Source organism: Danio rerio, chromosome 12 (assembly GCF_049306965.1).
Source record: "Danio rerio strain Tuebingen ecotype United States chromosome 12, GRCz12tu, whole genome shotgun sequence".
Classification (NCBI taxonomy): Eukaryota; Metazoa; Chordata; class Actinopteri; order Cypriniformes; family Danionidae; genus Danio; species Danio rerio.
In genome coordinates, this window is record NC_133187.1 from 37487452 (window position 1) to 37515000 (window position 27549).

At 34.5% G+C, this 27549-nt stretch overlaps 2 protein-coding genes and 1 long non-coding RNA gene across 11 annotated transcripts in view; 2 read left to right on the forward strand and 1 right to left on the reverse strand.

Annotated features, from left to right (window-relative positions):
* The window catches only part of sec24c (SEC24 homolog C, COPII coat complex component), a 40116-nt gene extending 19609 nt beyond the window's left edge, over nt 1-20507 (reverse strand). For 2 of the 8 annotated variants that reach the window (XR_012387682.1, XM_005156357.6), the window contains exons 1-8: nt 20352-20507; nt 11992-12229; nt 8526-8612; nt 7337-7454; nt 6539-6711; nt 5682-6452; nt 3188-3333; nt 2561-2629 (exon numbers count right to left, since the gene is read on the reverse strand). Coding sequence is in view for 6 of the 8 variants with exons in the window: in XM_005156357.6 (XP_005156414.3) it covers nt 2561-2629; nt 3188-3333; nt 5682-6452; nt 6539-6711; nt 7337-7454; nt 8526-8612; nt 11992-12211 (1584 nt within the window). In the remaining 2 variants the exon portion in view is untranslated. 8 annotated transcript variants of the gene reach the window in all.
* A 3151-nt stretch (nt 20508-23658) lies between these two features.
* LOC141376852 (uncharacterized) lies at nt 23659-24213 on the forward strand. Of its 2 annotated transcripts, none has more exons than XR_012388117.1 (2): nt 23659-23911; nt 24065-24213. It is a non-coding gene; the product is annotated as an uncharacterized lncRNA (long non-coding RNA). The 2 variants fall into 2 exon arrangements; XR_012388118.1 differs by having other exon boundaries at nt 24068-24213.
* A 1836-nt stretch (nt 24214-26049) lies between these two features.
* chmp6b (charged multivesicular body protein 6b) overlaps nt 26050-27549 on the forward strand; it is a 7951-nt gene continuing 6451 nt past the window's right edge. Inside the window, 5 exon segments of the mRNA NM_001003874.1 lie at nt 26050-26209; nt 26414-26523; nt 26616-26703; nt 26797-26883; nt 26973-27038. Of these exon segments, the coding sequence (NP_001003874.1) occupies nt 26147-26209; nt 26414-26523; nt 26616-26703; nt 26797-26883; nt 26973-27038 (414 nt within the window). The 5' untranslated portion in view covers nt 26050-26146.

Below are 27549 nucleotides of genomic sequence, written 5' to 3' on the forward strand. Positions count from 1 at the left end.
TTGCATATACAACCGTTAAGCGGAAGCTAGACGCATTTCCCAACAGTTGACTGAGTAGAACCACCCATGGCACACCTGCAGGCATTTTCTGGAAAGAATTGTAGCTTTCTCTTATTAATTATTTTCAGAGAAAAAAAAGATATGAGCATGAAACCCCACTTGAACGTCTGTCATCATTCAATTCAACTTAAATTCAAGTTATTCTTCAAATTTGACTTACAAAACAAATTTGGAATAAAGTTGGGAGATCTTAAAATGTCTTTACTCTTTATATAGAGTTTATCTTTATTAGAGTTATCCTTGATTCTCTATTAGTATGTTGTGTATGCTTTGCCTAAACAGACGTTAAATCATTTACCTTAGTCATTCTTAACTATATATATTTTATATTCTATACTATATTTTGTATGCTCTGTCAAATTATATGCTAACTGAAACTGGCCTTTGAGGACATGTATTTTACATGCTATTGAGCCATTTTGCAGAAAGAGCTATCCTTGAAAAGAAATATGCACCAGAAACAAAAATAACATGCATCTCTGGCTTCTGATTTCCTATGTAACAATTTATGAAAACATATTGGAGCCTATGGAAGTTTCTAAGCATGTGCATTTAACTGGTCCATTTCTTTTGTGGAGAAAAGAGGAACTAGAGAAGGTGCAGAAAAGCTGACAGAGACAACCCGCCTTTTTCTTCTGGGAATATAAACGGGGTCTTTAGAGAACACTCACAGATCGCCTGGTGTGTTCTCTTGGATAGCATTGTATAACCAATAGGACACAGTTGTGCGACCCAGGGCTCTAATCGAATTATTCATTTGAACGTAATTACTAATATTTTTGAAATTGATCTCCGCCTCCTGAGTTTGTATTGAACAGGCATGGAATAATAGAGACTTATTCCAACAGTAACTTTAATAAATTTTAAGTTTATTGAAATATTTTATTTGCAGTACTAAGTACTAAGACTTTGCAGTACTATTTCTCATTTGATTGTTCAGTTACTGTTCCTAAATACTATCAAACCTCTAGGAAACAATAACACATTGTGTAATTAATTTGTGTCTTTTTCTTTATTGTATTAATGCTTGTAGATTGTTTTTTATAAATTATGCATCTACACAACATGATGATAATCTTTTCGCCTATCCAAGTTTTAAGAGCAACAAATAATAACTTGACTTCTAGCTGATCATTTGGTATCACAAGTGGCTTATATAAAAGGCCTACACCAGGCATGTCCAAACTTGGTCCTGGAGGGTCGGTGTCCTGCAAAGTTTAGTTCCAACCCCAATCAGATACACCTGGGCTAGCTAATCAAGCTCTAACTAGGCTTTCAAGAAACATCTTTGCAGGTGTGTTGAGGCATATTGGAGCTAAAATCTGCAGGACACTGGCTCTCCAGAACAGAGTTTGGACACCCCTGGCCTACACTTATTATACCGAAATAAAATATGATAATGCCTTGATGTTTAATTATTTAATTAGGACAGTAGTTCCGACTTTGCTTAGATAAAAGTCTTGTCACGTAACAGAAATAATGTACAGTATAAAGTCATGGTGCAGAGGAAAAAGAATTAATATTGTGTATGATTCGCATGAGCTTGGGCGACTGCATCCATCCATTCTCAGCAATGACTCAAATAACTTATAAATAAAGTCATCTGGAATGGAAAAGAAAGCATCCTAGCAGAACTCCTAGAGTTCATCAAGATTTTTTGGATTCATCTTCAAAGCATTTATCTTACCCAAGACATGCTCAATAATGTTCATATCTGGTGGCTGATCTGGCCAATTCTAGAGCACCTTGACCTTCTTTGCTTTCAGGAACTTTGATGTGGAGGCTAAAGTATGAGGAGTGCTATTCTGATGAAGAATTTGCCCTCTACTGCAGTTTGTAATGTAATGGGCAGCACAAATGTCTTGATACCTCATGCTGTTGATGTTGCCATCCACTCTGCAGATCTCTTGAACGCCCCTGTACTGAATGTATTCCCAAACCATGATTTTTCCTTTACCAAACTTGACAGATTTCTATGAGAATCTTGAGTCCAAGCGGGTTCCAATAGGTCTTCTGCAGTATTTGTGATGATTGCAGTTCAACAGATGATTAATCAGAAAATCTACCTTGTGCCACTTTTACAAATAATCAACTAGAAGTCAAGTTATTATTTGTTGCTCTTACAACTAGGATCAACGACAAGACTTTTGTCAGGTAATGTAAATTGATAAATTATTTACAAATAGAGATATTCAAGTCATCGGGTGAAATTGTATTCATATTGCAATATCACAGCAAAATATCGCAATGAAAAAAAAACTTGACATGAGAGCAAGTAAAAGACAATTAAAATTTTCCAATGAACTTCATTTCCAGTGAAATCTTTTTAAAGATACATGTTAAACGGATGATATAGAGATGTGGCCATCTAAGTAAGGAGGTTATCTGGTCCACATTCTCTTCATTTAGACTGAATCATTGGCATCCCCATGAGTAAGAAACTGAGAAACAGGGATACAGTACAACAACACAGAACAGCAGAGAGACACGAGGCACTTACTGGACTGGGGATTGCGTCTGGGTCTATTCTATGTCTTGTTTTCTGCACAGGCGGCATGTCAGAGGTTTGCTTTACATTTTAACAATTTAGTCAGCAAATTATAAGAGAGGAGAGGGATAGAGAGAGAGAGGGAGAGAAGCAAAAACAAAAGAAAAAGAAAGAGAAGGCAGAGAAGATGAACAGAAGTGTAACCACAGTTACAGTTCCTCTGTTTTTATTTCAAGCCTAGAATTACTGATGATTAATCACACTGTTTAGCAGGCAGTACAGGAGACATGTGTGCAGTTATTGCGTGGCGGCACGTGCACAATTTCCAAGCCTTGAAAAATCCATGAAAATGGATGTTATGTTTGCTAAAAGCCGCCATAGTGCATGCACATCAGACACAGGAGACTCCAGAGCGAAGCCTTTTAACACAAGCACATCACAGATCTATGTACATAAATATCCTTTATTACTGACTGACACTATACGGTTATGTGTATGATTGTGTATGGAAGTGCATTAGTACTGAACATGGTGGATAAAAACATTAACTTCAAAACAGTGGAAGGGAATGGTGGAGAATGAGCTTGTTGTGTATGTCAGGTGTATGTCAGATGTATGTCAGATGTGGAAAGTTCATACCGGGCTTGGGATAGAATCAGGATCGAGTCTCTTTGGGGCAGCTGGTGCTGGGGCAGGTGCAGCGGGTGGTGCTCCATAGTTTGGCTGGCCAGAATATGGTGGTGCTGCATAGCCAGGCTGAGGACCTCTGACTTGCCCGAAAGCACCTGTTGGGGAAATAATAGATCATAAGCTATGTGTCCATCCAAAGATGCAAATTAAATTATGCGCAAAACTGGAATATCGGCTAAAAGACGTGCAAATAAAGCAGCGTTTCCACCTGATGAGTGAAAGGGAACAAAATCATCACTTCCTGAATAACTGGCACCACACATCAAAAGTAAAAATGAAATTTGCTGTTATAGGAGAAGCTGCATGAAGCTTTTCTTAATTTATTAAATGACTTGCACTTCGGAAGACTTAATGCCGACATGAAAAGAATGCGTTGTGGCGTTTGAAGTCGTGAGATGTGGAGCACGGACGCTCTTGAGAGTTTTGGAGGTAATTAATATCCACTTGTAAAGTCATGATGTATCGGTTGCGTATGGAATACTGTTTCTGAATCTAAGCTGCAATTTTAAATATAATCATAGTGTACACATCAATCTCTGGACTTGCTGCATCACAAACACCAAAATGTTAACAATTTATAAAAAATTTATTACTTTCTGGCCATCTGATATTAGGCCTGAATATATGTTTATTGCGATCATGATTTCCGAAAGTATTACACCGCTTTGTAAATGTTTATCATTACCATTTGATGAGTCTCCCCATACAGTTTGATATAGCACTTGGACCTAGAAGCCACTGCGCGTGACGTCATACTTAACAAGCGGATAATAACACTAATACTTGAACGGTAAGGCGTTTTAGAATGACCAAAACATTTCAATGTTTTACAATGTGCTCAGCCTGCTGGTTTGTCCATTCCCACAAATTTTTATCATCACTTAATGTCTCATGACAAAATCACTTGATTTTTTAAAATACTGCGCATACTGGAATTTGTTCGGTGTTTCCATAATAGTTTATGTAGATCTTTTCCTATCGAATAAAAAATTTATATTTTTTTTCCGCATTTTTAAAACTTATGGCATTTCCATCAACAGGTTTTTTTTTTTTTTTTTGCATATCCAAAATGCGTATAAAAATATGTGGATGGAAACATAGCTATATAGACAGTAGGGGTGTGAACTTACACTGGTCTCACGGTTCGATTACCATTATCATGCCATCGATTGGGTTTAATTCAATATCTCAGTGCATCAACGATGCTTTCCATATACAACTTAATATTTTACCTACCAACAAAATAATTATTGTATTAAAATTTATTAATATAATTAATATATTATTTGTAATACAATTTTGTCCGTCCTTTAATACAAGCAGTCAGATACATGTACTGTACCTTTAATTTTACTAGCTCAAAGAAAACTCTTTTAGAATGTATCAAACAAAACTCAAGTACATGCACAAAACAGTATGAGCATTTATAGCTAATAAAAAAATGTAAATATTATCCTGCTTTCTTTTTAAGAGTTCATGAACGACTAATTAATTTATCACACGCTAAACATAAAAAGCTGCGAGTCAGTGTAGCTCTGGTGCTCTTCAGCAAACAGTGACATGGACACTGACGATTAGCTGATCCATTACAGCTGATCGATTAGCTGACGATTAGCTGACGATTAGCTGATCCATTACAGACGAGACGCGGTGGAGAAAACTCGCTCTGCAGACACACTCATGTCTGGATCCACAAGTAACGTTATTGTTGTAACAGCTGATAGAGGAGACAAAAAGGTATCTCACTAACAAGCCAGCAGGTGAAAGGGGCAACAGAGAGTGAGTGAGAGTGAGTTTACAGCTTAATTTTTTCCTAGCTGGGTTCTGATGAACTTCTCTGTCAGTGAAAGACTGTCCAGCAAACTCACAAGCAGTGAATGGTGCACAGTTCTCTGCTTTTAAAGTAGTTAAAGAGCATTTTAATTACTCGCGGTCTTCTCCCTCACCATAGTAAGCTACAGCCATATATTGCATATAAAATAAATGGCATTAGTACAAAATAACTGCTTATGATTATTACTGAACCGATACGAAATTGTTTGCGTCTGCATCACAGTGCATCGAAGAAACAATAAACAAACACCCCTAAAAGACAGGTCCAAAAAAACTAATACTAATTTTAGAATTAGCAGAGTCATGAAAAAAAAATGTATGAATGTTTTAGAGCAGTACAGTTTTCTTAAACACATTTCTATGCATATTCAATTATAGTATTTAATATTACATTTAAAATGTTTAAGGATTCAACATTTAAAATTATATGTTTTTAGTTCCTTTTTAATTTCAGATCATTTTAAGTGTCTTTTAATACATCTAATTATATTACTTCTAAGAATATTTATTTCAATTTTAGTTTTTGAAATTTAAGTACTTCAAATTAAAAAAAAAAAATCACTTGCAAAGTGATTTTTTTACATATTTATGTTTTCATACTGAAGCTCACCATTTTGCTGAGGAGGATATCCCTGCATTCCCGGCTGTGGTGGTGGCCCTGACAGGGAAGCATTAATAGGACCAGGTGGCATACCAGGTTGTGAAGGGGGTACATGATTAACTTGTGCCATTGGAGGCCCTTGCGATTGCATTGGAGGCCCTTGCGATGCCCCTGGTGGCCCATGCGATGCCATCAGAGGCCCTTGTGATGCCATAGGAGGGCCCTGCATTCCAGCAAGGGGAGGCCTTGGTGGAGCGCCAACTTGTGGTGGAAACGAAGCAGTGGTTGGTGGGGGTTCTGAGTAGTATGGTGAGGGCTGGGAAACTGGTGGTTGAGGTGGCATGGGTCCCGGAAGCTGAGAATGAGTAGAGGTGGGTGGTGGACCTCCAGGGAACACGCCGGGTTGGGAAGTGGGAAGCGGAGCTCTTTGAAATGAGGGCTGTGTTGGAGGAAGCGGGCCTCCATATGACTGTGAAGGACCTGGAGGAGGAGCTGTGGAAAAAGGAGGCTGAGAGACGGCTGGAGCTTGAGGGAAAGACTGTTGAGAAACAGATGGTGGAGCTTGAGGCTGAGTAGGGCCAGCGGAGGAGAACGTAGAGACAGCATTTGGGAAAGGCTGCTGAGCAGGAGGTGGAGCTCCATAGTAGGGCTGAGGGGGAGCCTGAGCCACAGCTTCAGTAGGTGGAGGCTGTGAGGGAGCCGAGGAGGTGGGTGGGAAAGTAGGAGGAGCTGAAGGTGTGTAGGCAGCAGAGATTGGAGCCTGAGCCGTGGAGGGAGGGGCTAAAAAATGATAAATAGTTTATTACAGCAATGCTACAATTTTTTTTTTAGTTATTATGCTTTTATTTTGCTAAACAGTCTTTTACCATAGCCTGGGCCTGCAGGGGAGGGTGCAGTAGAGCCAACCTGCATGCTGGCCATCTGATTGGTCATCTGCTGCATGCCAATAGGTGGAGATCCAAACTGCTGGCCGTATGGGGGCTGAGTAGGACCGGACAGACTCACTGCATTTGGAGTGTGCGGTTGAGACACTAGAGTCCTATACAAGCAATAAAAAAAGAAAGAACCATGATAAGGCAAAAAAACAATTATCATATAACTCATTTTGGATTTATTAAAATTAAGCGATGATTTTTTCTCATTAAGCAGCATCAGCCACAAAAGTGAAATAGTAAAACATAGACTAAATATAATAAAAATATATACTACCGGTCAAAAGTCAAGGCGGCATTTAATAAATGTAAACAAATTGTTAAATTACTGTATTTGAGTTTCAAATGAAATTATTAATCCTGTCATTATTGTTTTTATTACTATGACCATTAATAATAAAAATAATAACAACAACAACAAAAAAATAATACTCAAGTGATTTCTAAAGGATCATGTGACTCTAAAGTAATAAAGCTGAAAATTCATCTTTAAAATAGCTGGAAGATATGATTAAATTAAATTCTAAACTACTTTGAACAGTTATTTTATAGTGCAATAAAATTTCACAACTGTACAATTTGTACTGTATTTTGATTAAATAAATGCAGCCTTGGTGAGCAGAAGAAGCTTATTTTTAAAACACTTAAAAATCCCACGGACCCCAAAGTTTTGAACAGTAGTGTATATTAACATATAAGATATGAGAGTGAAAGCAAAATGACTTCACTGACCCCTGTGGTGGAGCTACCATTGGAGGTGGTCCATTTTGAGTCTCTCCTTGGCCAAACTGCGAATAGCTCTGGGCACCTGAGACAGGTGGTGTCCCTGAGGTGGGGGGTTCTCTCATGCCTTCATGGGAACAGGCAATAAGCAAATAAATACATCTTATAGAAACACTTTTTAAATTCCAACTTTTATGATCATCTTTAAGAAACAAAGACATTTTAGGTAAATAATCTAGCTGTAAAATATGTGGGACCTACATTGAATAGCAGGGGATTTTTAAAGTTTGTTTAGACATGTTTGCCTTTATTATGATGGACGAATACACACATGATAAAAAGTAAAGTTTGAAAGACAGTGGTCAGAATAAGAACATTTCCCCAAACCAGAACACCTAGAGCTCAACCACGCAACACATTGGACGACTCTCCACAAGACTACGTTTTGACTACCTATCTCATACAAAAACCTTCTTGGCTAAATGTTAAGATTTTATCTTTCTAAATGGTTTCCTTTAAATATTTTGTGTGCAATAAACTAGTTCGGACATTACATAGGGAACACTCAAATTATACAACACAACTCGCATCTAATGCAATAAAACACTTATGCAATATATTATGGACTTTTCTTTCTATAATAAACTGTTTGTACAGCAACAGCTTATTTTAATTCCCCACATGTCTCATGCCAATGGAAGCCAGCTTATCATACAGATGAACCTAAACCATATATTATGCTGAACAGGTACTGGCTTATAACATTACATAAATGTTTCAAAATTGTAAAAAAAAATGCATCTAAATGGCAGGGGACAACAGAGAGGAACAATCAAAACATCATCCAGGTCATCTGTGATTTGCTTTTACCATTTTTTTAAGACAACATATTGTTTAAATGTGCTACTGACAAAATTGTCGCTACAACAACAACAATTTAAAAGTTTTTTTAATAATTCAAGCCCGTTCTGGATTTTAGAGAGGTTTAGGCCATCTGTGCAATCAAGAAATTGTCTTGATTCACGTGTACAGGACAGTATGCTCACTCAATGAACATGAATATTACACCGTTTTCCAATTATAAATATACTGAGACCATAGTGAAGAGAGGACATGGTGAGAAAAAGTACAAAATTTAATAATGAATCACAGGGAATAGAGAAGAGGAAAGGCTATTAAGCAGAGTTAAACCAGTTACCTAAGTCAAGAGGAGAGGAGGAGGACAGGTCAGAGACTAAGTTTGTTGTGAGAGTCTTAGAGGGAAAGCTTGCATAAGGAGAATATCCTGCAATACAAGAAACAAAGCAGTGAAAATGGGAATGAGATGTGAATCAGGAGATGACTGTTAAAAAGAGGAGGTTGGAACGAAACTGATTGTTGGTTTCTATTTTTTCAGTTCATCTATTAAATGACAATAACAAGGGATGCTCAAAATAATCAATTAACAGTTAACTGAAAGGGTGCGTTTGTAACCGAATAATGGTATCAGTTAAACGATTAAAAAAATCTTATTTAATATATTTTTAGAGTTTGGGTGTATCATGGGGCCGATCGAATGCGTTTTTTGCGTTAAGAGGGGCAGCTTTTTAATGGTTTACTAATGGCCGCAAGTGTTTTGTGCGCGGCTCATCCCAGAGCAGGAGTGTTTGTGTTGTCAAGACAACTAGAGAGAACTTTTAAAGAGAATGGTTTCCGTTACATTCATTCTTCCATGACGGAGGTCGCCACACTAAAATGCATCCCACCATGGCTACATTCCAGCTACTTCCTAGTAGGGCTGTGCAATTAATCAAAAATTCGATTTCGCCTTCTAACGATTATGAAAAATCATTAATCGAAATAAGCGATTATTGCATAATTTACCGCCCCTTTCCAGTTGTACACGTGTTGCTCTTAAAAGCGCGAAAGACCGCATGATTCTGTGTGCCGCGCATACACAGAATTGAAGCATGCAGTCAGCATTCGGTCTCAGTCGCACACTGAGACGAGCAGAGCGCAGTCAGCGCACACATCTAAAGTAATCTTAACGTGAGCGCTTTAATGGTCAAATAGGTGTCAAAAAGCAGTTTTTAGTGATTATTTATATCAAGCATCATTTGTGTAATAAAAAAACGAATTGAGAATCAAAAGAGACGCGAAAGAGAAACAATTAAAGAGACAGCGCGCTATAATCCTTCTGCCACCTGTTTTTATGATTGTTAATCAAACAACAAATGGAGAACATGCCTCTGCTCTGACTGAAGGACTTTTGTAGCTAAAGTGTTTCTTAAAGTGAAGATGCTTAAAGCACAGTTTGTTTTATATTTTTATTCTATTATATTTATTTCTCTTTTCTTTGCAGGGTGGAAAATAACTGTTTGTATACAGTTGGAGTCTGAATTATAAGCCCTCCTGAATATTAGCAACCCTTTTCCTCCCCAGTTTCTGTTTAATGGAAAGAAGATTTCTGAACATAAAAGCTTTAATAACTCTTTTCTAATAACTTATCCATTTTATCTTTGTCATGATGACAGCACATAATATTTGACTAGATATTAAAAATAAAAATAAAAAAAGTCTTTCTTCAGAAGAAAAAAAATATAAGAGGAAATACTGTTAAAATTCCTTGCTCTGTTAAACATCATTTGGGAAATATTTATTTTTTACAAAATTCTCAGGAGCGCTAATAATTTTGACTTTAACAGTAATCATTTTGAATAATCGTGATTTCAATTATGACCAAAATAATCGTGATTATGATTTTTCCCAAAATCGAGCAGCCCTACTTCCTAGTTCTCTAATAGCGGGTTATAATTGCACCAAAACTTTTTAAAAGGTAAGTGAATTATAACAGCGCAGACTTTTCTGTAATCGTAGTTGTGCTATGCACTATTTGTTTAACTCTGAGGTTACGTGCTGACTGACTGACCAACTGATTGACTGACTGACAGGTGCATGACGCATGAGGCCAGCAAACACGACATAGCTTTCAGTTAGGATGAACACAGTTTCTAAAATTTTTATTTATTTATAAATAAAAGTCTATGGTTCTGCATACAGTGACTCTCTTGCTGGAGTTCATAGCCATTTTACTTTACTTCAGGACGCATCAATGCCGGTCTTTACAGTAGGTCTATTGGAGACATTCATAAATATTCCTAGCAAATCTAATAAATGTTGGAGACATACTCACTACATAAACGCTCTAAGTTGAACTTTAGCAGTGTTTTTTTGAGCGCGCACAAGAAAATTTGCACTTGAGCAGCGTATATTTGAGGGGGTGTGCAAGAGGTTTTGTGCACAAACAGAGGAAATCGGCGTGCAAGCAAATAGATTCGCATTGCATAGATGTGATCTCGACTTGTAATACTACGCTGAAATAATGCCATAGGTAGTTGGTAGATTTGTGTAAAAGGTCTGCCGCCACAGCTGGAAAAAATCCTAGAGGAAACACTGAAGATGGAGGAGAGACTAGTGCTCTATATTTTAAGTTATCCAGAGCTGTATGAATTTACAAATCTTGAATATCACAATATTATTAAATATTACAATTGTAATAACATAGACAGCACCACTTTTGCACAATCAATATCCAGCTGATTTAGTTTGTTTCCTATAATAAATTTTTTTTTTTAAAAAGCACAGCGTTTCTTATTTCCTTGTCAACAAAAAGGCAGTGTGGTGCGCCTCACGTTTTTAAAACGGAAAAGTGCGTTTGCTGTGATCGGCCCCTTAATATGCAACTGCAACACATACGCTAACGTATAACCACACTTGTCTACAGACATATTTGCCAAAGAAGCAAAATGGAAGAAGAATATTGCTGTTGGACACAAATGAGTTTATGCCTAACCAGCGCTGATGCTGATCGCCTCCTGGATCTGCATCATAAACACACCAAATAGGCTTTAGCTTTCATTTTACAGCTTATAAAGCATGTATGCAAATTAATGCAATATCACATTTAAACAACAAAACTGTTTACAAAAAGTCAACATACGCGCGCATTGTCATCGTCTTTTCATCACACGCAGAGTGCACCATTGAACCGCGAGTGAGAGAGGAAACCATATATCAAGACATAATCTTCAAAATAATGATTTTCTATTTTTTTTCTATTACTATTAAAAATGTAAAAAGGTTTTGTGTTATAACAACAGCGGGCCATTAAATAAATGTATATTTTCTGTGAAGCGAGCGATTTGAGATTTTTATTTGGACGGAGGACAAAAACATTGAAAAAAAAAAAACGTTCTTAAAAAAAATTCAGTCAGTGTTTTCGTTTTGTAATCTAAATTAATCATTTAAGTAAAAAAAAAAAAATTAGGGCATGCCAGTTTATTTTGTTTAGTTTTTTCTGTTTTTCTATGCTGTTGGAAACACTACAGGTGCATGAAGATGCTCTGTTGTTATGTTCTACTATTAATATGTTTGCATGTTAAAATAAATCAGAATTTTAAAATGCAATATATAATGTGTCAGACACAAAATAGACACGTCAATTTTTATACAATAATTTTATAATAATTTAATATTAATCTGAACAGTTAACCGTTAATATTCGATTTACGAGCGGCGGTTGTCGGTTAGCAAAATTAACCGAAATGAGCATTCCTAATGATAACCCATCATAAACGTGTCTCCTGAACAAGTCACAATCATTGTGTACTTTCAACCTCTCTTACCTTGCGGTGGACCTTGTTGGTAGCCAGAGCCCGGGCCGTTATCTGGTGCATACTGAGCTGGATACGCCGATGGCACATGGCCACCCCCGTATCCAGGCTGGGGGTAGCGCTGATACCCTGGCTGAGGGTAGCGCTGATACCCAGGCTGAGGGTAGCGCTGATACCCTGGCTGAGGTTGCCCATAAGGAGAGGCCATGTGAGGTTGCTGGTTGACATTCATTCTCAGTTCATCCCTAATCTGAAGAAAAGAGGGGAAAAAGGATAAGGAGAAAGTGAGTAAGTAAATCTATATTTATGAGGTATGCCTATAAGAAGTGCTTAAGACGTCTTGTTAGCCCCCCTGGTGCTTTCAGGGGTCTAAAGCCATGTGCCACTGGACTGCTGGCACAGCAAAACTCACAACTAATCATTTAAGCTCAGACCAGTGCAGCAAGTGTTGACATAAATGAGAAATTTTGCCAGAAAAGCTATTTCGCACTTCAAGGCGGAAAAGCTTTGAGGTTTCTTAAAGCGAACAACATGGAGAAGTTGATGAGTAAACAAATAACAGGAGCATTTCACACGAATTTGAAGCACAAGAATTGATATGATTTGTTTTGGTGCCACAACCCATTTTAGCAGAAACTGTCCAGTGCAAAAAGTAAAAAGGAAATGTGATTTAGTGAGTACTCCAGAGGAATTATTGTGGTTTATGTACATCTCATCTGTTGTATTGCACTATCAAACCACAAGTTAAATATGAATTAGAGCTGGACGATATGGCAAAAAAAAAAAAAAAACTATTATGATATTTTTTTTCATATCAGTCGATATCTTTAATTATCACGATAAAATGTAAAATCTTTATATCTATCAATTTTATAGGACTTTCAGCATGTGCAATCGCTTTGTGCAGCTGATTTAACACATTTAGTGAAATGTTTAGCTGTCGGACAATATAATAAAAAGATAATAAACAAAAGAACAATCTAAACTCAGCATTTACTGCTCAAGTACTGTTCAACAACCAAAGACATTACCTACAAGTTATTGGATATTAATGTTCAACTTTAAAAAAAAAAAAAAAAAAAAAAACAAGTTTGGAACAAGTAAAAGATGTGACAGGATTTTCAGTTTTGGATGAACTTTCCTTTTAATGGTGAACATTAACAATATATTTTATTTAGGGATGCTAACGATTACTTGATCTATTGTCAATAACCCTTATCGATGACAGAGCTTGGACATTTAAAGGTTCAGTTATGCTTTGCACTGTGAGACGCGTACAAGCATTACATAAGTGCAGTTTACCTTATGCAGTCACTATCTTGACATTGGATATTTCAGAACGCATAAAACCTTGTTATGTGCAAATCTCCATTATATCCGTTGGTGTTTTAAACAATTTTGTCTGACAGACTGGCAAGAATAGGCCTATGCAGACTCTCATTTCATAAATCGCATCACGGCGAGACAAGCAGGGAGCCTCTATCATCCTTCAGGCCGAGTTTATTCTTCTGAGGTAATCTAACAATACTATAAGTGCTGCGAATAGACTGTAAAGACTGTCCCGCTCATGCTGCTCAAACCGCTTCTTTAAATGAATTAAACTGAAACCGAAAACAGTTTAATGGATTGTTTTGGCACTAAAGCAGGGGTGGCCAACCCTGTTCCTGGAGAGCCACCTTCCTGCAGATTTCAGTTGCTACCCATATCAAACACACCTGAACCAATTAATTAGGACCTGAACACCATGCACGTGATAATTACAGGCAGGTGTGTTTGATATGGGTAGCAACTGAAATCTGCAGTAAGGTGGCTCTCCAGAAATAGGGTTGGCCACCCCTGCGCTAAAGCATATAGAATTTGTTATTTGTTATATGTTATTTGTTCTTCTTGTTTATGTAGTAGATAACAGACCAACAACATATACATTAAAATTAAGTTACACATTATACAAAATGAAATTTGTTGCAAAAAGTTAAATTTTCAAAGAAATATAAGTATATTTTTAGTTCGTGCCCATCTTAAACAACTGCTGGTGGATGATACTTTGCACAGTGGAAAATAAGGATTTAATTAATGATACACTGTTGTTGTAAACATCGATCATATTTGCTGCATTTTTAATATGTCTTTATTTTTAAGATTTCGTCTTAAGCAACTGATTTCTCCTCTGTGATAATGCCTTTTAAATGTATAAAGACTGGTTGTTTTACGGTCGATGAGGGACAATAGTGGTATTACAGATTTTAAAATGAATATCTTTATATTAAAAGGGAAACATAAGTCTGACAACAAAAGATCCCCTTAAATAATGCAGCCTGTAGTTTACAGCAAGCATCAAGTGTTCATTGAGATCGTGTTGTCTGTCATATCTTCGGTTTTTTAGAGGGTTTTCTTTTTTATAAGGCACGGCTTTCGAAAATGATGACATGAAATGCTGGGTAGTTGCGCTGGTTTACCAACACGTGTTTGGGTCTGTAATGTCATAGCATCTTCATTAGGGTGGTGTTGTTTTAAATGATAAAACCGGTTTGGGAAGTTGCCTGCTTTTGATGGCACGAGTCGTCTGCGCAGTTTGCAGTGCACGTTGCTCTTTTTTTGCGTCGGATTAAAAAAAAAATTAAGTAGCTCTAGACTACTAAAGTCTAGTGATGTTTCTTGTCAACAATGTTTGTGACTGTGACCTTTTTTACCTTATTTTATTCTTACTCCTTCAAGTGCAACTAACACTGTATGGCTGTACATTTGTATACTGCATGCAGCATCCAGAAGGGCAGGCTGCAAAATGCCAGCACAGCTTTACGCATAGTGCATAAATATTATCTTGCAATTATGGAACTGTCATTATAGTTTTATTGAAAAATTAATTATCATGATAATTATCGATATCGAATTATCGCCCACCCCTAATATGAAGCAGTTGATGATGATGAGTTTTTATTTAATGCCATGACAGCAACAAATGTTATTTTCATGGCAAGAACATATTTTTAATAGATACACAATTAAAAATACAAACAAATGAATACAACAATTGATTTTTAACGTTAACACATGATAAATTTTTTTTTTTAATGTTTCCTGGTGACACTTGTTTCCTATTGCTAAAAATGTCCTTAAGAGAACCTTCTTGGCTTCAGCAGTGATTAAAAGCAGAACACTCCAGTAGAATGTGTTTTACAGTAAGAGCAATTGTAAGTGGGGTGGGGTCTACACCGTTAAGCAAAAAAATCATGGGTTATTCTTCTGTGTAATATGAAGTATTTAAAGGAAATATTCACAACTCCCATAATATATTTCCTAAAAAATCTTTAAAGAAACAGTATTTAATAGAAAAAAAGTTTCCAAATTAGTTTTTCCAAAGGAAAATGTATTATCCACTCTCTAAAAATGACTAAAAATGGGTACTGTAAATCAGAATAGAGCCAGATGTAATTGAAAGACCCCATTTAATGAGATTTCACCAGTACATTGACAGGTAGAGCTTATATTAATTCTAATAAAATGAAAACCAAAATAAAAAAATTCATTCCATTTTTCGTTTGCTAAAAATATACAGTAACGAAAAAAAAAATCTAAGGGTGGCTAGTTTGTATTAATGTGTTTTAAAATTAATAAAAACATGCTTGGCCTATTTAAGCTTATATAAGCTATATACGCTGCCAATATAGGCAAGTCATTCACAAATATTATTTTACTGTGTTCTGGGTTATAATATATATTTTACAATAAAAAATAAATGTAGCATGTCTTGCTGTTATTTAAAACATGCAATTCATAACACAGCAGATCTGAAGGCCTATAGTCTATGCAGTGTGTAAACTACAGGGAGGTATGGAGGCAATACTGCACAGAACGTTATTGAACTCCAATATCTCTGAGGTAGATTGTTACACGATGATCAATATTACCGTGAGAGATTTTAAAAAATAAAAGGCATTTAAAAATAAAAAAAGAACAACACGCAAATCTGCAAAAAGTAGCTAAAACTGGTCCCGTGGACTTTAGTACTTGTCATCTTGCTGCATATAGTGTGCCCCTGGAGGGAGAGAGAGAAAGCGTGCGCACCAAAAAAGATCATGTTGTTATAAATATTCCATTAACCTTACTTATCAAAATATTTGTATTTACATGGTGTTTATTAAGATTGTGTGATCTGTATAGGCTGTCTGATCTTAACAGAAGCTGTACAGATCAGGCACGCACGCGGTGCAGGCAGAGATGTTCATCTCTGACAAGGCGCTTTTATTTAATCTGTAGTCTTTAGATTTTTTACATAATGTTTAATTACTTAATTTCTTTCGTTTTTTTTTAATCGACAGTTTATATATAAAATGAGTGCTAGCTTGTTTAGCAGTGATAATTATGCAAGGATCATATTTCATATTCGGTTTAGCCTATTCTTCAGTAGCCTAAAGATTTGTTAATAATGTATTTTATAAACGGATCGTTTATAAGGACAAAGCTATTAATAGCTATATAATACATTAAACTAATTACTACATTAAGACATTGAAGTCAGGCAGGACAACACATCACATCCATGTAGCAAAGTACTGTTAAGTGGTATCTGTGTGTTGTATCGGCCTTTAATGTCCGATACGAGTACAAGTATTTTAACCAAGTATCAACCCGATATCTCATAGTGGTATCGGTGTATCCCTATTTCTAATATGGTGCAGCCCTATTTCAGACATCATCCTCATTTGATCTATCACTGAAATTGTTGTAACAGCGGGTGAATACTGAAATAAAGTTTGCAGTAAATCATGGAGGTCCACATGGAGGCTGAGGTGATGTTCATGAAACTACATAACTATTGACAACAATCAAAAAAGGTGGTATTGTACACAAGTAACCTAAAAATAGCTATTTGGCCATAGGTTAGCATTGGGTTTGCTTCATAAGCAGACCTCCCAAGACAAGGATAATTACTTTGAGAAAAAAATTGGTCTTTAAAATTCTAAAATGAGCATCAAGTAGAATGTAACAAAATGCATAGTAAAATGTAAAACAAAAAGTTAAGGTAACTCAAACCATTTGAGGAAACCTGTTTGCAACAAACCATTTAAGTTCAAAAACTAATCCTAATGAATAACTTAATCCATTTCAGTAAACGAAGCAATTTGAGCACAGTAAAACCCAATAAATGAAGAGAACTCAAACCAATTGAGTACTGTAAAACCCAATAAGTTAAGGCAACTCAAACCGGTTGAGGAAATTGATTGCTACAAATCATTCGAGTTAAAAACTAATCTATATTAGTACTTTGAACCTACTCCATTTAAGCTGAAGTAATGAGGTAATTAATTAACTCCTTCAAAACTCTTTACAAAAGAGTAGAATTAACGGTCAGTCAATTTTAAGTTAACTACACTCATTTCATTTGATAAAGTTGACTGTTGGGTTTTACAGTGTACTAAACAAACAGGTTCTATTCTGATTCCATGTCAATTTTAATCTATTCTTGAAAAACATAATACATTTAGCCCTTTATATGAGCTTAAATCTTTAGGAGGATTGTTGATGCTCAAACTTTACCTATATTCAAAGAAGCACACCCTAATAACACAACAGACATGTGATGTCAATGCATTGCGTTCCACACCCACCTCACACACCTGAGGCTCTTCAACTAACTTGTTCACATCCACAGTTTACTGTAGTAAGTCTAGAAACTGCTTAGATTGTGCTGTTTTAACAGTGTCTCCCCATATCAATTTCACAAACATCAATGAAACACCATCCAGAGTGGACTCAGATGTCACAAATACTGCCACCACATTTGTTTTCTCCACAGCAGGTACTATGACCACAACCAAATACATGAGGAATTCTTTAAGAATACCTTGACCTATAATTAGACTTTAAAACATGAGGTGTAAAAATAATAGCCTTCCGGTTTATAGCAAGCCATAGCCAAGAAACTTGAACGCAACACAGCCTTGAATAATGTTGAATAATTCAAGGCCATGGATACCGTAATAGTATACAGTGTGTGTATCCCATGTGTGAGGACTTTCAGAGATAAACACGCTCATTTTTCATTTTCCATCTATCTGTTAGAAATGAATTGACAGACCTACTTCATGACCTGAATATACTCAAGAGGAATGCAAGCCACATTCAACATGGGGGATAAATTGACAATAAAGGGAAAGCAGCAGTCACGGAGGTGCAAGTATGAGATTCAAACTCGAGTAGCAAGCCTCTGGACCCAAGCAGCTGGTTTCATGGCCTAAAGCATGAAGACAACATAATATTCGTAGTAGTAACATTGCATTAAAGAGTTTGAGAGTCTTAAAACTTTTTAAAAGATACTTTAAAATAATATTAAAAAACATTTTGAAGTGTATAGCATTAATATGCTCTCAAAAAGTATATTAATAAAAAAAGAACACAATCAATTGTATTTCTAACATGTCAAACTTTTAAAATATAACTTCATACCATTATGGATGAATTTATTATTCAACAAAAAAAAACTAATAATAATTACAATTTTAAAAAATGTAATATGTTTCAAATATGATAATACTTCAGACTACCCTCCTGAATATCATTAAGACACTGTCACTTCATCATAATTATCATGTTTACAAGTTTACTGCACTATATGCTGTTTTGCATTTGCACTACTCTGGTTGCACTGCTTGCCATGTCCCCTAAGTTTACATGTTTTGGTTACAAATTATTTTATTTTTTTTACTTGTATCTTTAGATTATACTATATGTGTAATTGTATATATTGTAATTTCTTTTTAAAATTCTAGTTTCTGCATTGATATTTTATGTTAGGCACCAAGGGTCTGAAAGTAACACAACTTCGCTGTTCTGTATGTCCTGTACATGTGGTTGAATTGACGAAATAGCTGACTTTGAAATAACTCAAACACTAGAATATAAAAATTACTACACTCAAAACAATATACTTTCTGATCACAATGTAAAAAACTACTTTAACTATCAAAAACAACTGTCCTGTTGTTCAAAAATACTTTATTTCTTATTAATTAAGACTGTCATGTCATTACTTTGCTTCTCAGTTGAATGTTTCTTGATTTAAGATATTTGTTAGGGCGTTATTGGAAATATCTGAGATGGCGAAATTTTGTTTTGCTGCGAAATATGAATAAAATTTCACCAGATTCAAAAATTTAGATAATCTTGGAATATCAAGTCTTTATCTATGCATAGCATCTGCATAAAATATAATAAATCACAAGTAAAAAATAAATAAATAAACAGCGCTTAATGGTTTTTTGGGAAGTCAAACAGTATTGAAGTACAGAAATTAAACAACTGAATGTAAAATAACATGGTCATTATTGTATAAATCACTTTATAACAATGATATTTAAAAATATCTTTAATAAATAATCAAATCCTGCGATGTACAAATGATATATTTTATATTTGTACTGGAAAAACCAAAATACTCAATTATGAAGATGTACATTTTACATGCAACATTAAATGCCATGACTGCCTTTAAGAGCAAATGTATAGCCTGTAAAACGGCAATATAAATGCGTCACATAGTGGGTGTGGTCTAAGAAAAAGAAAACAACCCAGATACCAGAAGTAACCCATTAATGTACTATAGGGAACATAAGGTAAGATTTGTTTGTAAGGGATATTTAGATATATCCTACATACTAGTTAATTTATCTGTCTTAAGCGGAGAAAATAAACAAAGATATAAAATAATATTTCCCTCTGAAACATTTAACGTTAACGTATCTGAAAACCAGCTCCTTAAACTTTTATTATATGCGAATAAGAAAAAATATAAAGTAAAACAAATATTAGCTCATTACAATAAATAAATATGTTTTCAAAAGAATGATCCAAGTAAAAACTCACTAAATTAAAGTTTCAATGTCAGACAAGAAGTTTGTTTCGAACAACAAACAAAACCATGACATACAACTCAAACCGATGTATTACAGCACCAACACGTCCCATTACAAAGTTAATAACATATTATTATCTCAACAATTAGGTTATATAACACTGGCTAAGGTTTAATAAATGACTTCATTCTCAAAATCACTAAACAGCGTATGAGGACATTAAATCCACTCTCTCTTTCACCTCTTGCTAAAGCTAACATGGGATGTTTACAAATCCCGGTTATTAAAAGTGAATCACAAATGGCCCATTAGGTCTGACAACATGTATCTCCCTCTAAAAAGCACTTACGTTTTATAAATAGCAGTGAAATGTGTCACTGTAGAGTATTAATACGAACAGAACTCACAAATGACTCGACGCTGCGGCTCGCGCTGAATGTGCTAAAGCTAAGCTAGCAGTGACAGGGAAATAAACCACCAAATTAAAGAAGAAATACCAAGCGCCATCTGACAGCTCACCTCACAAACTGCTTGATTGGTTAACGAACGAGTCGTCAGTACTCCGTTCCGGTTTGAAACGCCGGTAAACGCGGGTGGGCTGCCGTTCTTTCACGGAAAGAGAGCAGCGAGACGGACGTTTAATCCCTTCCTCACGCGCACCGGAAGAACTGAGCCTGTGTGCCACGTCCACATCCGGTCATGATGAAGAAGCTCTTGATGATGTAGAAGATTTAACTTTCACTTTTTGACAAATGAAATGAAACGTGACCTGAAATGAACTGCTCAGTGAATTTGTCTGTAAAGAATAGCAAGCTTTAGAAGCTGTGCTGCGCAGTTATTTTGTCCTAGACAGTAAACAAACATGTCAGCCAGGCTGTAGAAGTCTGGTTACTTTTTTTTGCTTAAAACATCAACAATATGACAACAACAATAACAATATTAATAATAAATAATGCGCTAAAAAATACTACTATTACTATTACTAATGTATGTAGGACGAAACCTGCAAAAACAATAAATAAACATCCAAATAAATGTATAAATTTATACATAAATTCCTGCATAAATAAAATAATAAATAAATAAATGAATAAATATACAAACTCATGCATAAATAAAACAAGAAGTAAATAATTACGCAAAAAAAGTTTATTCAAATCTACAAAATCCTGCATGAATAAATCAATAAATAAATAAATATGCAAATAAATGAATAAATATACAAACTCCTGCTAAAATAAAACAATAAATAAATATGAAAATAAATAAATAAATGAATAAATATATACACAAACTCCTGCTTAAATAAAACATTAAATAAATAAATATGCAAATAAATAAATAAATAAATAAATAAATAATTATATACTCAAACTCCTGCTTAAATAAAACAATAAATAAATAAATATGCAATTAAACAAATAAATGAATAAATATATACACACACTCCTGCATGAAGAAAACAATAAATAAATGAATGAATTTGCAAATAAATAAATAAATATACACACAAACTCCTGCATAAATAAAACAATAAATAAAAATATACAGGGCGTCGCAGTAGCACAGTAGGTAGTGCTGTATCCTCACAGCTAAAAGGTCACTGGTTCGAGCCCCGGCTGGGTCAGTTGGCATTTCTGTGTGGAGTTTGTATGTTCTCTCCGTGTTTGCGTGGGTTTCCTCTGGGTGCTCTGGTTTCCCCCACAATTCAAAGATATGAGGTACAGGTGAATTGGGTTGGCTAAATTGTCCGTGTATGAGTGAATGAGTCTGTATGGATGTTTCCCAGTGATGGGTTGCAGCTGGAAGGGCATCCGCTGCATAAAAGATAAGTTGGTGGTTTATTTTGCTGTGGTGATCCCAGATTATTAAAGGGACTAAATGAATGAATGAATGAATGAATGAAAAATTACGCAAATAAATGAATAAACATTTATATAAATATGCAAATTCCAGCTAAATAAAACAATAATTAAATAACTGAATAAATATATACACAGATTCCAGCATAAATAAAACAATAAATAAACAAATATGCAAATAAATGAATAAATCTATATTTAAATCTACAAATTCCTGCATGAATAAATATATAAATATTTAATAGAGTGGTGTGAAAGGGGGAAAATCTACTTTCAGTTTAGCGGTTTAGGCCCATAGCCAGCCTGGTGAAAGGGGTGTTTTTTTTCTCAAAAGGTGAAACTTTTTGCAGTTATACGCCTCAGTTTCTGTTTAACTATGAGATTTAAATACTGCATTTTTGTGATTTTTTTTCTGGGTAAACTAGTCAGATGTCATCATAACTACACTTTTTTGATGTACTAAAAATATTTCCTAAAAAATTGCAATTAAAAAATTAAAACAAGAATAATTTTTAAAATACAAATTTATTGCATCATATATCATTAGGAAAAAATAGCAATCTATTAAAGTTTTAAAATAAAAAACTGTAGCCCACTGTCATTTATTAAACAAAAAACAAACTGGCCAGCACATTCAACTGTCCAACTGTCCACATTTTGGCAATTTCCATAAAAAACAAAATAATAATAATAATGATAATAATAATAATAATAATAATATTAATAATAATAATAATAATAATAATAATAATAATAATAATAACAATAACAATAATAATAATAATAATAATAATAATAATAATAATAATAATGAAACAATAATAATGAAACAATAATAATGAATTCTTCAGAATTTTTCTAGCCCCTAAAAGTACATTTGAAAATTTCTGGATATCAACAATAGCCAAAATATATTCAAATGAATTTAATATGGTCGCTTCTGGTGCTTCACACCTTTTTATTGCTCATTTTTATTTCAGAAATAAGGTCCAAGATTTAGAATAAAAGTTCCCTGTAAAATGTTTTTTATGTTGCTTATAGTAAACATGTTTCAGTAAAAGCGCCCCTACAGGTGTATCAGGCGCAGGTCAGATTTTTTCCAGGTCATAATTCATTGTATTTATATTAATTTTGTCTAAAAAATGATTAGACCTGTCCAGTTTCATCTGGAATGCATCCAAGATCACCTTCTGAAGTGGTTTGAGCGATCGGATATCTGATCATAAAAAAAACGGATGAAGTGACCAAACAGTCTCATAAACATAGATGTGACTGGAATATATTGAATATAAATATATTATATTAACTATTAAATTATAGTATTAAATTACATTAAATAATTAAAAGGACAAATGCTGGACCTTTTGGCATAGACTGTAAAATATATTCACCTTCTGAAGTGGTTTGAGCGATCGGATATCTGATCAGAATAATACAACAAATGAAGTAAGCAAACTGGCTTAAAAACACAGACGTGACAAGAATATATATTAAATATAAATATATTAACTATATAATAAATATATTATCTAATATTAAATTACATCAAATAATCAAAAGGACAAATGCTTGACCTTTTGGCCGTGGGTAGCAAGTAACATGCTATTAGGTTATGTGACCGCTAGATGGCGTTCTTACATAATAAGAAGCTTAACACCACTAAGAGTTGGTCAGAGCAGTGTATTGTTTTCCTAGCCGGGCTCACTTTCTGTTCTAATGTCCCGCATCTGTCTTACATATACTCCTCTGTCAAAAATGTAAAAATATAGATTCAAAAGATTTAATATGTTTTTGCCCATAGCCAACCGCAACCCGCCATGACGTAGATTCCCGAGCCTGTGTGCTCCAATGAGGTGTGCTCTATTCAGCTCTCACCATGACAACGAGACTCACAGCAGTGACGTCGCCATGAGATCATTTGCATATGCATTCCTATAAAGCTCGTCGGTTCTCTCAGTGTTGTCAGGTCGCTCGGTGTTGCTGTTTGTACTTGACCAAGGTGAGTTCAACTTCAATACTTGACAGTACAAGTGGAGCCACGCCAATCTCACGAAGTCCGCTTCGTAAAGCTTCAGTCGGGCCCGTCTGTGTGCTGTAGTTCCTTGTGGTTTGCGTACTTAAACGCGGCTTGTGAATTCTAGGCAGAGAAATACAAGCCCCGAGGACCCTCAGGGAAACACGGGAGGCAGGTAGTGGGACCCCGCTGCGAGGGTTATGGTAGGTGGGAGCAGCGGGGCCCACTCATCATCTATTTTAAACGATAGTTTCAAACTTTAGTTTACTATAGTTTGAAAAAAGAGACCATGGCAACTGTTTGTTAATGTTTTAACTCTATGTCTGGCTGTTGTAATGTTTTGTTTTGTTTTTCAGCAGAGTTGTTCAGCAAAGAAGAACTATTGAAGACAACCGCGGGTTATATTCATGAGCGCGCGCATTATAATGTTTCCGTGCTGTTTTCTGAAAGTTTTTCTTGTTTAGATAAGTTTGCAGATCAAACAAAATAAACTATACTCTTTCTTAACACCTGTCTCGTGTTTTATTTGTCCTCTTCAGCAATTCACTGTCATATAAGTCTGCTGAATGCATTTGAACGCAACATGTTTTGACAGTAAAGTAGTCCAACAAATAAATAGTTGTTATAAATGTACCTTCATTAGTCAACATTTGTGCAGGTAATACAAAAGTTAATCAAAGATGTCCTAATGGTAAATGTATGGTTGTTACATAACTGTATTTAGTATTATTCAGTATGTTTAAAACCAGCAGAATATACTATATATTTAACATGTCATAAACTTACTGATATTCAAATACTTGCTTAATAAAAATGTCCTAAGAAAAGAATGGGCATTGTTTTGGTTTTATGTCAAATTATTATAGGTTTTAGGTTGAATACAGCAGATATAAGCTATATCATAATATTGGAAGTCAGAGTTATTTTAATGACCCAAAACAAGTAAAATGTCTCCCATTCAGATACTTTTAGCATGCAAATATCAAATTTAAGTATATAAAATACAGTTTCCAACAACAAAATTTTGTCTTGTGAAAATGGCCAGTGGGTGGTGAGGAAAAAAAGTTAATGTCAAGTTATATATATTTATAAAAGAAGTTGAACAAGTTGTCATAATATTTAGTCACAATGCACTTTTCTATACATTTCCATTAGACTTTTTTTTCTAAATCTATAGTTGGTAAATTGATCCCAGGTCAATATTTACTTTGTCTAATGAAGGTGCATCTGAAAGGAAATTTTCCTATGTTCAGATTTCTACTTTTGCTTTGGTTTTATCTTTGTCCTATGCAGTGCATGATCTGGCAACAAATTACAGTACAAACAGCAAAAAATAAATAAATAAATACATAAAATAAAATTATAAAAAAAAAAAATTATCCATAGTTTACATCAGAACATCTCTGCAGATGTTTTATTAATATTGCACATATTCTTTTATAAAAATAGTGTATACATAATTAGGTTTTATATTTTTGGCTTAATATTTAGTACTTTTTAGTCTACTCGTTTTGATGTAAAAAATTAAAAAAAATACTTTTTTAAGTCTTTTTTTAAAACAGTGAATTAAATTCAGTCTTATACAGGACTACATGCAAAGGATGTTTTAATGGCCCAGTTGGGCCAGTGGTATAGATCAGGGGTTACCAAACTTTTTAGCCCGCATCAGTCAGTCTTCATATTCTTCTGCAGTCTCCATGTTCTGTTGCATCCCAGAATAATACACAGCACCAAAAAATGTAAAAATATATATTCAATTTTTCTCCCAACATCTGTGTAATGTATTTATTAATCTGCTGACACTGTTTATATATTTATTTATGCAGGAATTTGTAGGATATATATATATATATATATATATACATATATATATATATATATATATATATATATATATATATATATACACACACACACACATACATACATACATACACACACACACACACACATTAAATTATTGTTTTATTTAAGCAGAAATTTGTGGATTTAATTTTTTGGTTTTATTTGTTCATAATTGTTGTGAAATGTGCATTCTTGTACTACGTTTGTACATAATTACAAAAATACTGACTATTATTAATATTAATAACCATAAAAACAACGATGATGTTGAATGAATAAATCAGCAAAATAATTTGATAATAATAAAAAATAAAAAAATAGTCTTAAAACCAGTAATTCAATAAATAGTCAAATCGGAATTATCTTACAAAGTAATATTGACCGTGTTGACGAGCACACATACATACATCAGTGGCTTTTATTTTGAAGTACGTATCTTCCGGTAGGCTGGGTAGCTGTTTTCTTCTCCACACCTCAGACTTTAGTGTTTCTGTTATGGACTGACAGTATCGAGGCCTGTGGATTTAACATTTTCCGAATTTTAGAAACACCACCCCTGTCTGGACAGATAGTGGCGGGGATGCGGCATCGACATGGGAAATCTTTTCGGGAAAAAGAAAGCAACTCGGGTGACCGAGCAAGACAGAGCTGTGCTGGTGTGTTTGAAAACTGCTAACTGGCTAATCATTATGATTAGAGAACTTGTATATGTAAAACTCGGGTGTTATATTATCTTAATATGTTTATGTGTTTAAATTTGTATATCTTCAGGAAACGCACCTAAAGGACCGTTAGTCTACATATACCTCTCATTTTTAATATTAATATTAAATGTGTCACTTATTTATGTGTGTGAGCAGCAACTGAAACAGCAGAGAGATAAACTGAAGCAGTATCAGAAGAGGATCACGCTTCAGATGGACAAGGAGCGACAACTGGCCAAACAGTTACTGAAAGATGGCAAGAAAGAGTGAGTACAGTCATGTATGACTTACTGTGACTTGTAGAACTAGAAGGTCAAGCTTTTCATAAAAACTACCTTCTAATGTTTTGTGTGTATAGTAAAGCACTCCTACTCCTGAAGAAGAAACGCTACCAGGATCAGTTACTGGAAAAGACAGAAAATCAAATTAGTAACCTGGAGCGAATGGTAAATAAAGCATTTTATGCTGAGGACATGATGAATGACACATGTTGACAAGACTGCAGCATTTATTGTATTTCTTTATTTTGGTTTTTACAGGTACAAGATATTGAATTTGCACAAATAGAGATGAAAGTTATTGAAGGATTGAAAGTTGGCAATGATTGCCTAAAGAAAATGCATGAGGTATGTAATGAGAAATGAGTTATACTTCATCACGTTTAGTACAATGTACTGGTAAATTTCACTTCACTTAACGTTTTTTTTGTAACCAGGTGCTGTCTATAGAGGAGGTGGAGAAAATCATGGATGAAACACATGATGCCATTGAGTATCAGAAGGTACATTTTACTTCTCACAATGTGAAAGGACCCCTTATATACACTGAGCTATACACTGACTGGGGTCCAACTGGGTACCTCTTTTGCATTTTTCCATACAAATAATGTTGTCAACATAATTATTGGAGTTAAAAAGCTGAATCAAAAAAATCTATGAAAAAATATTCATAAAATAAATTTAAAAATCCCAAAAGAAAACCTGGCTATTGAAGGAGCTTGCAAAAACTGTCACAAACTATTTCTTCATTTGACAGTCACATTGTAATGTTTTACATTTCTCATTTTATTTTGTTAAATGAAAAATTCAATGTGAATTTTATTGAAATATTTAAAAGCTTAAAATCTATTAAAACTAATCATTCAAATATAACATTCTAGTTGTCAAGCTCTAAAAATGTTAAGTAGAAATCATTATATGTAATTTAACATAAAAAACATTTAACTCAAAAACTAATCAAAAACTGAAATGTATCATTTATTATTAATAAAGCGGAAAAGTATAAACTTATAT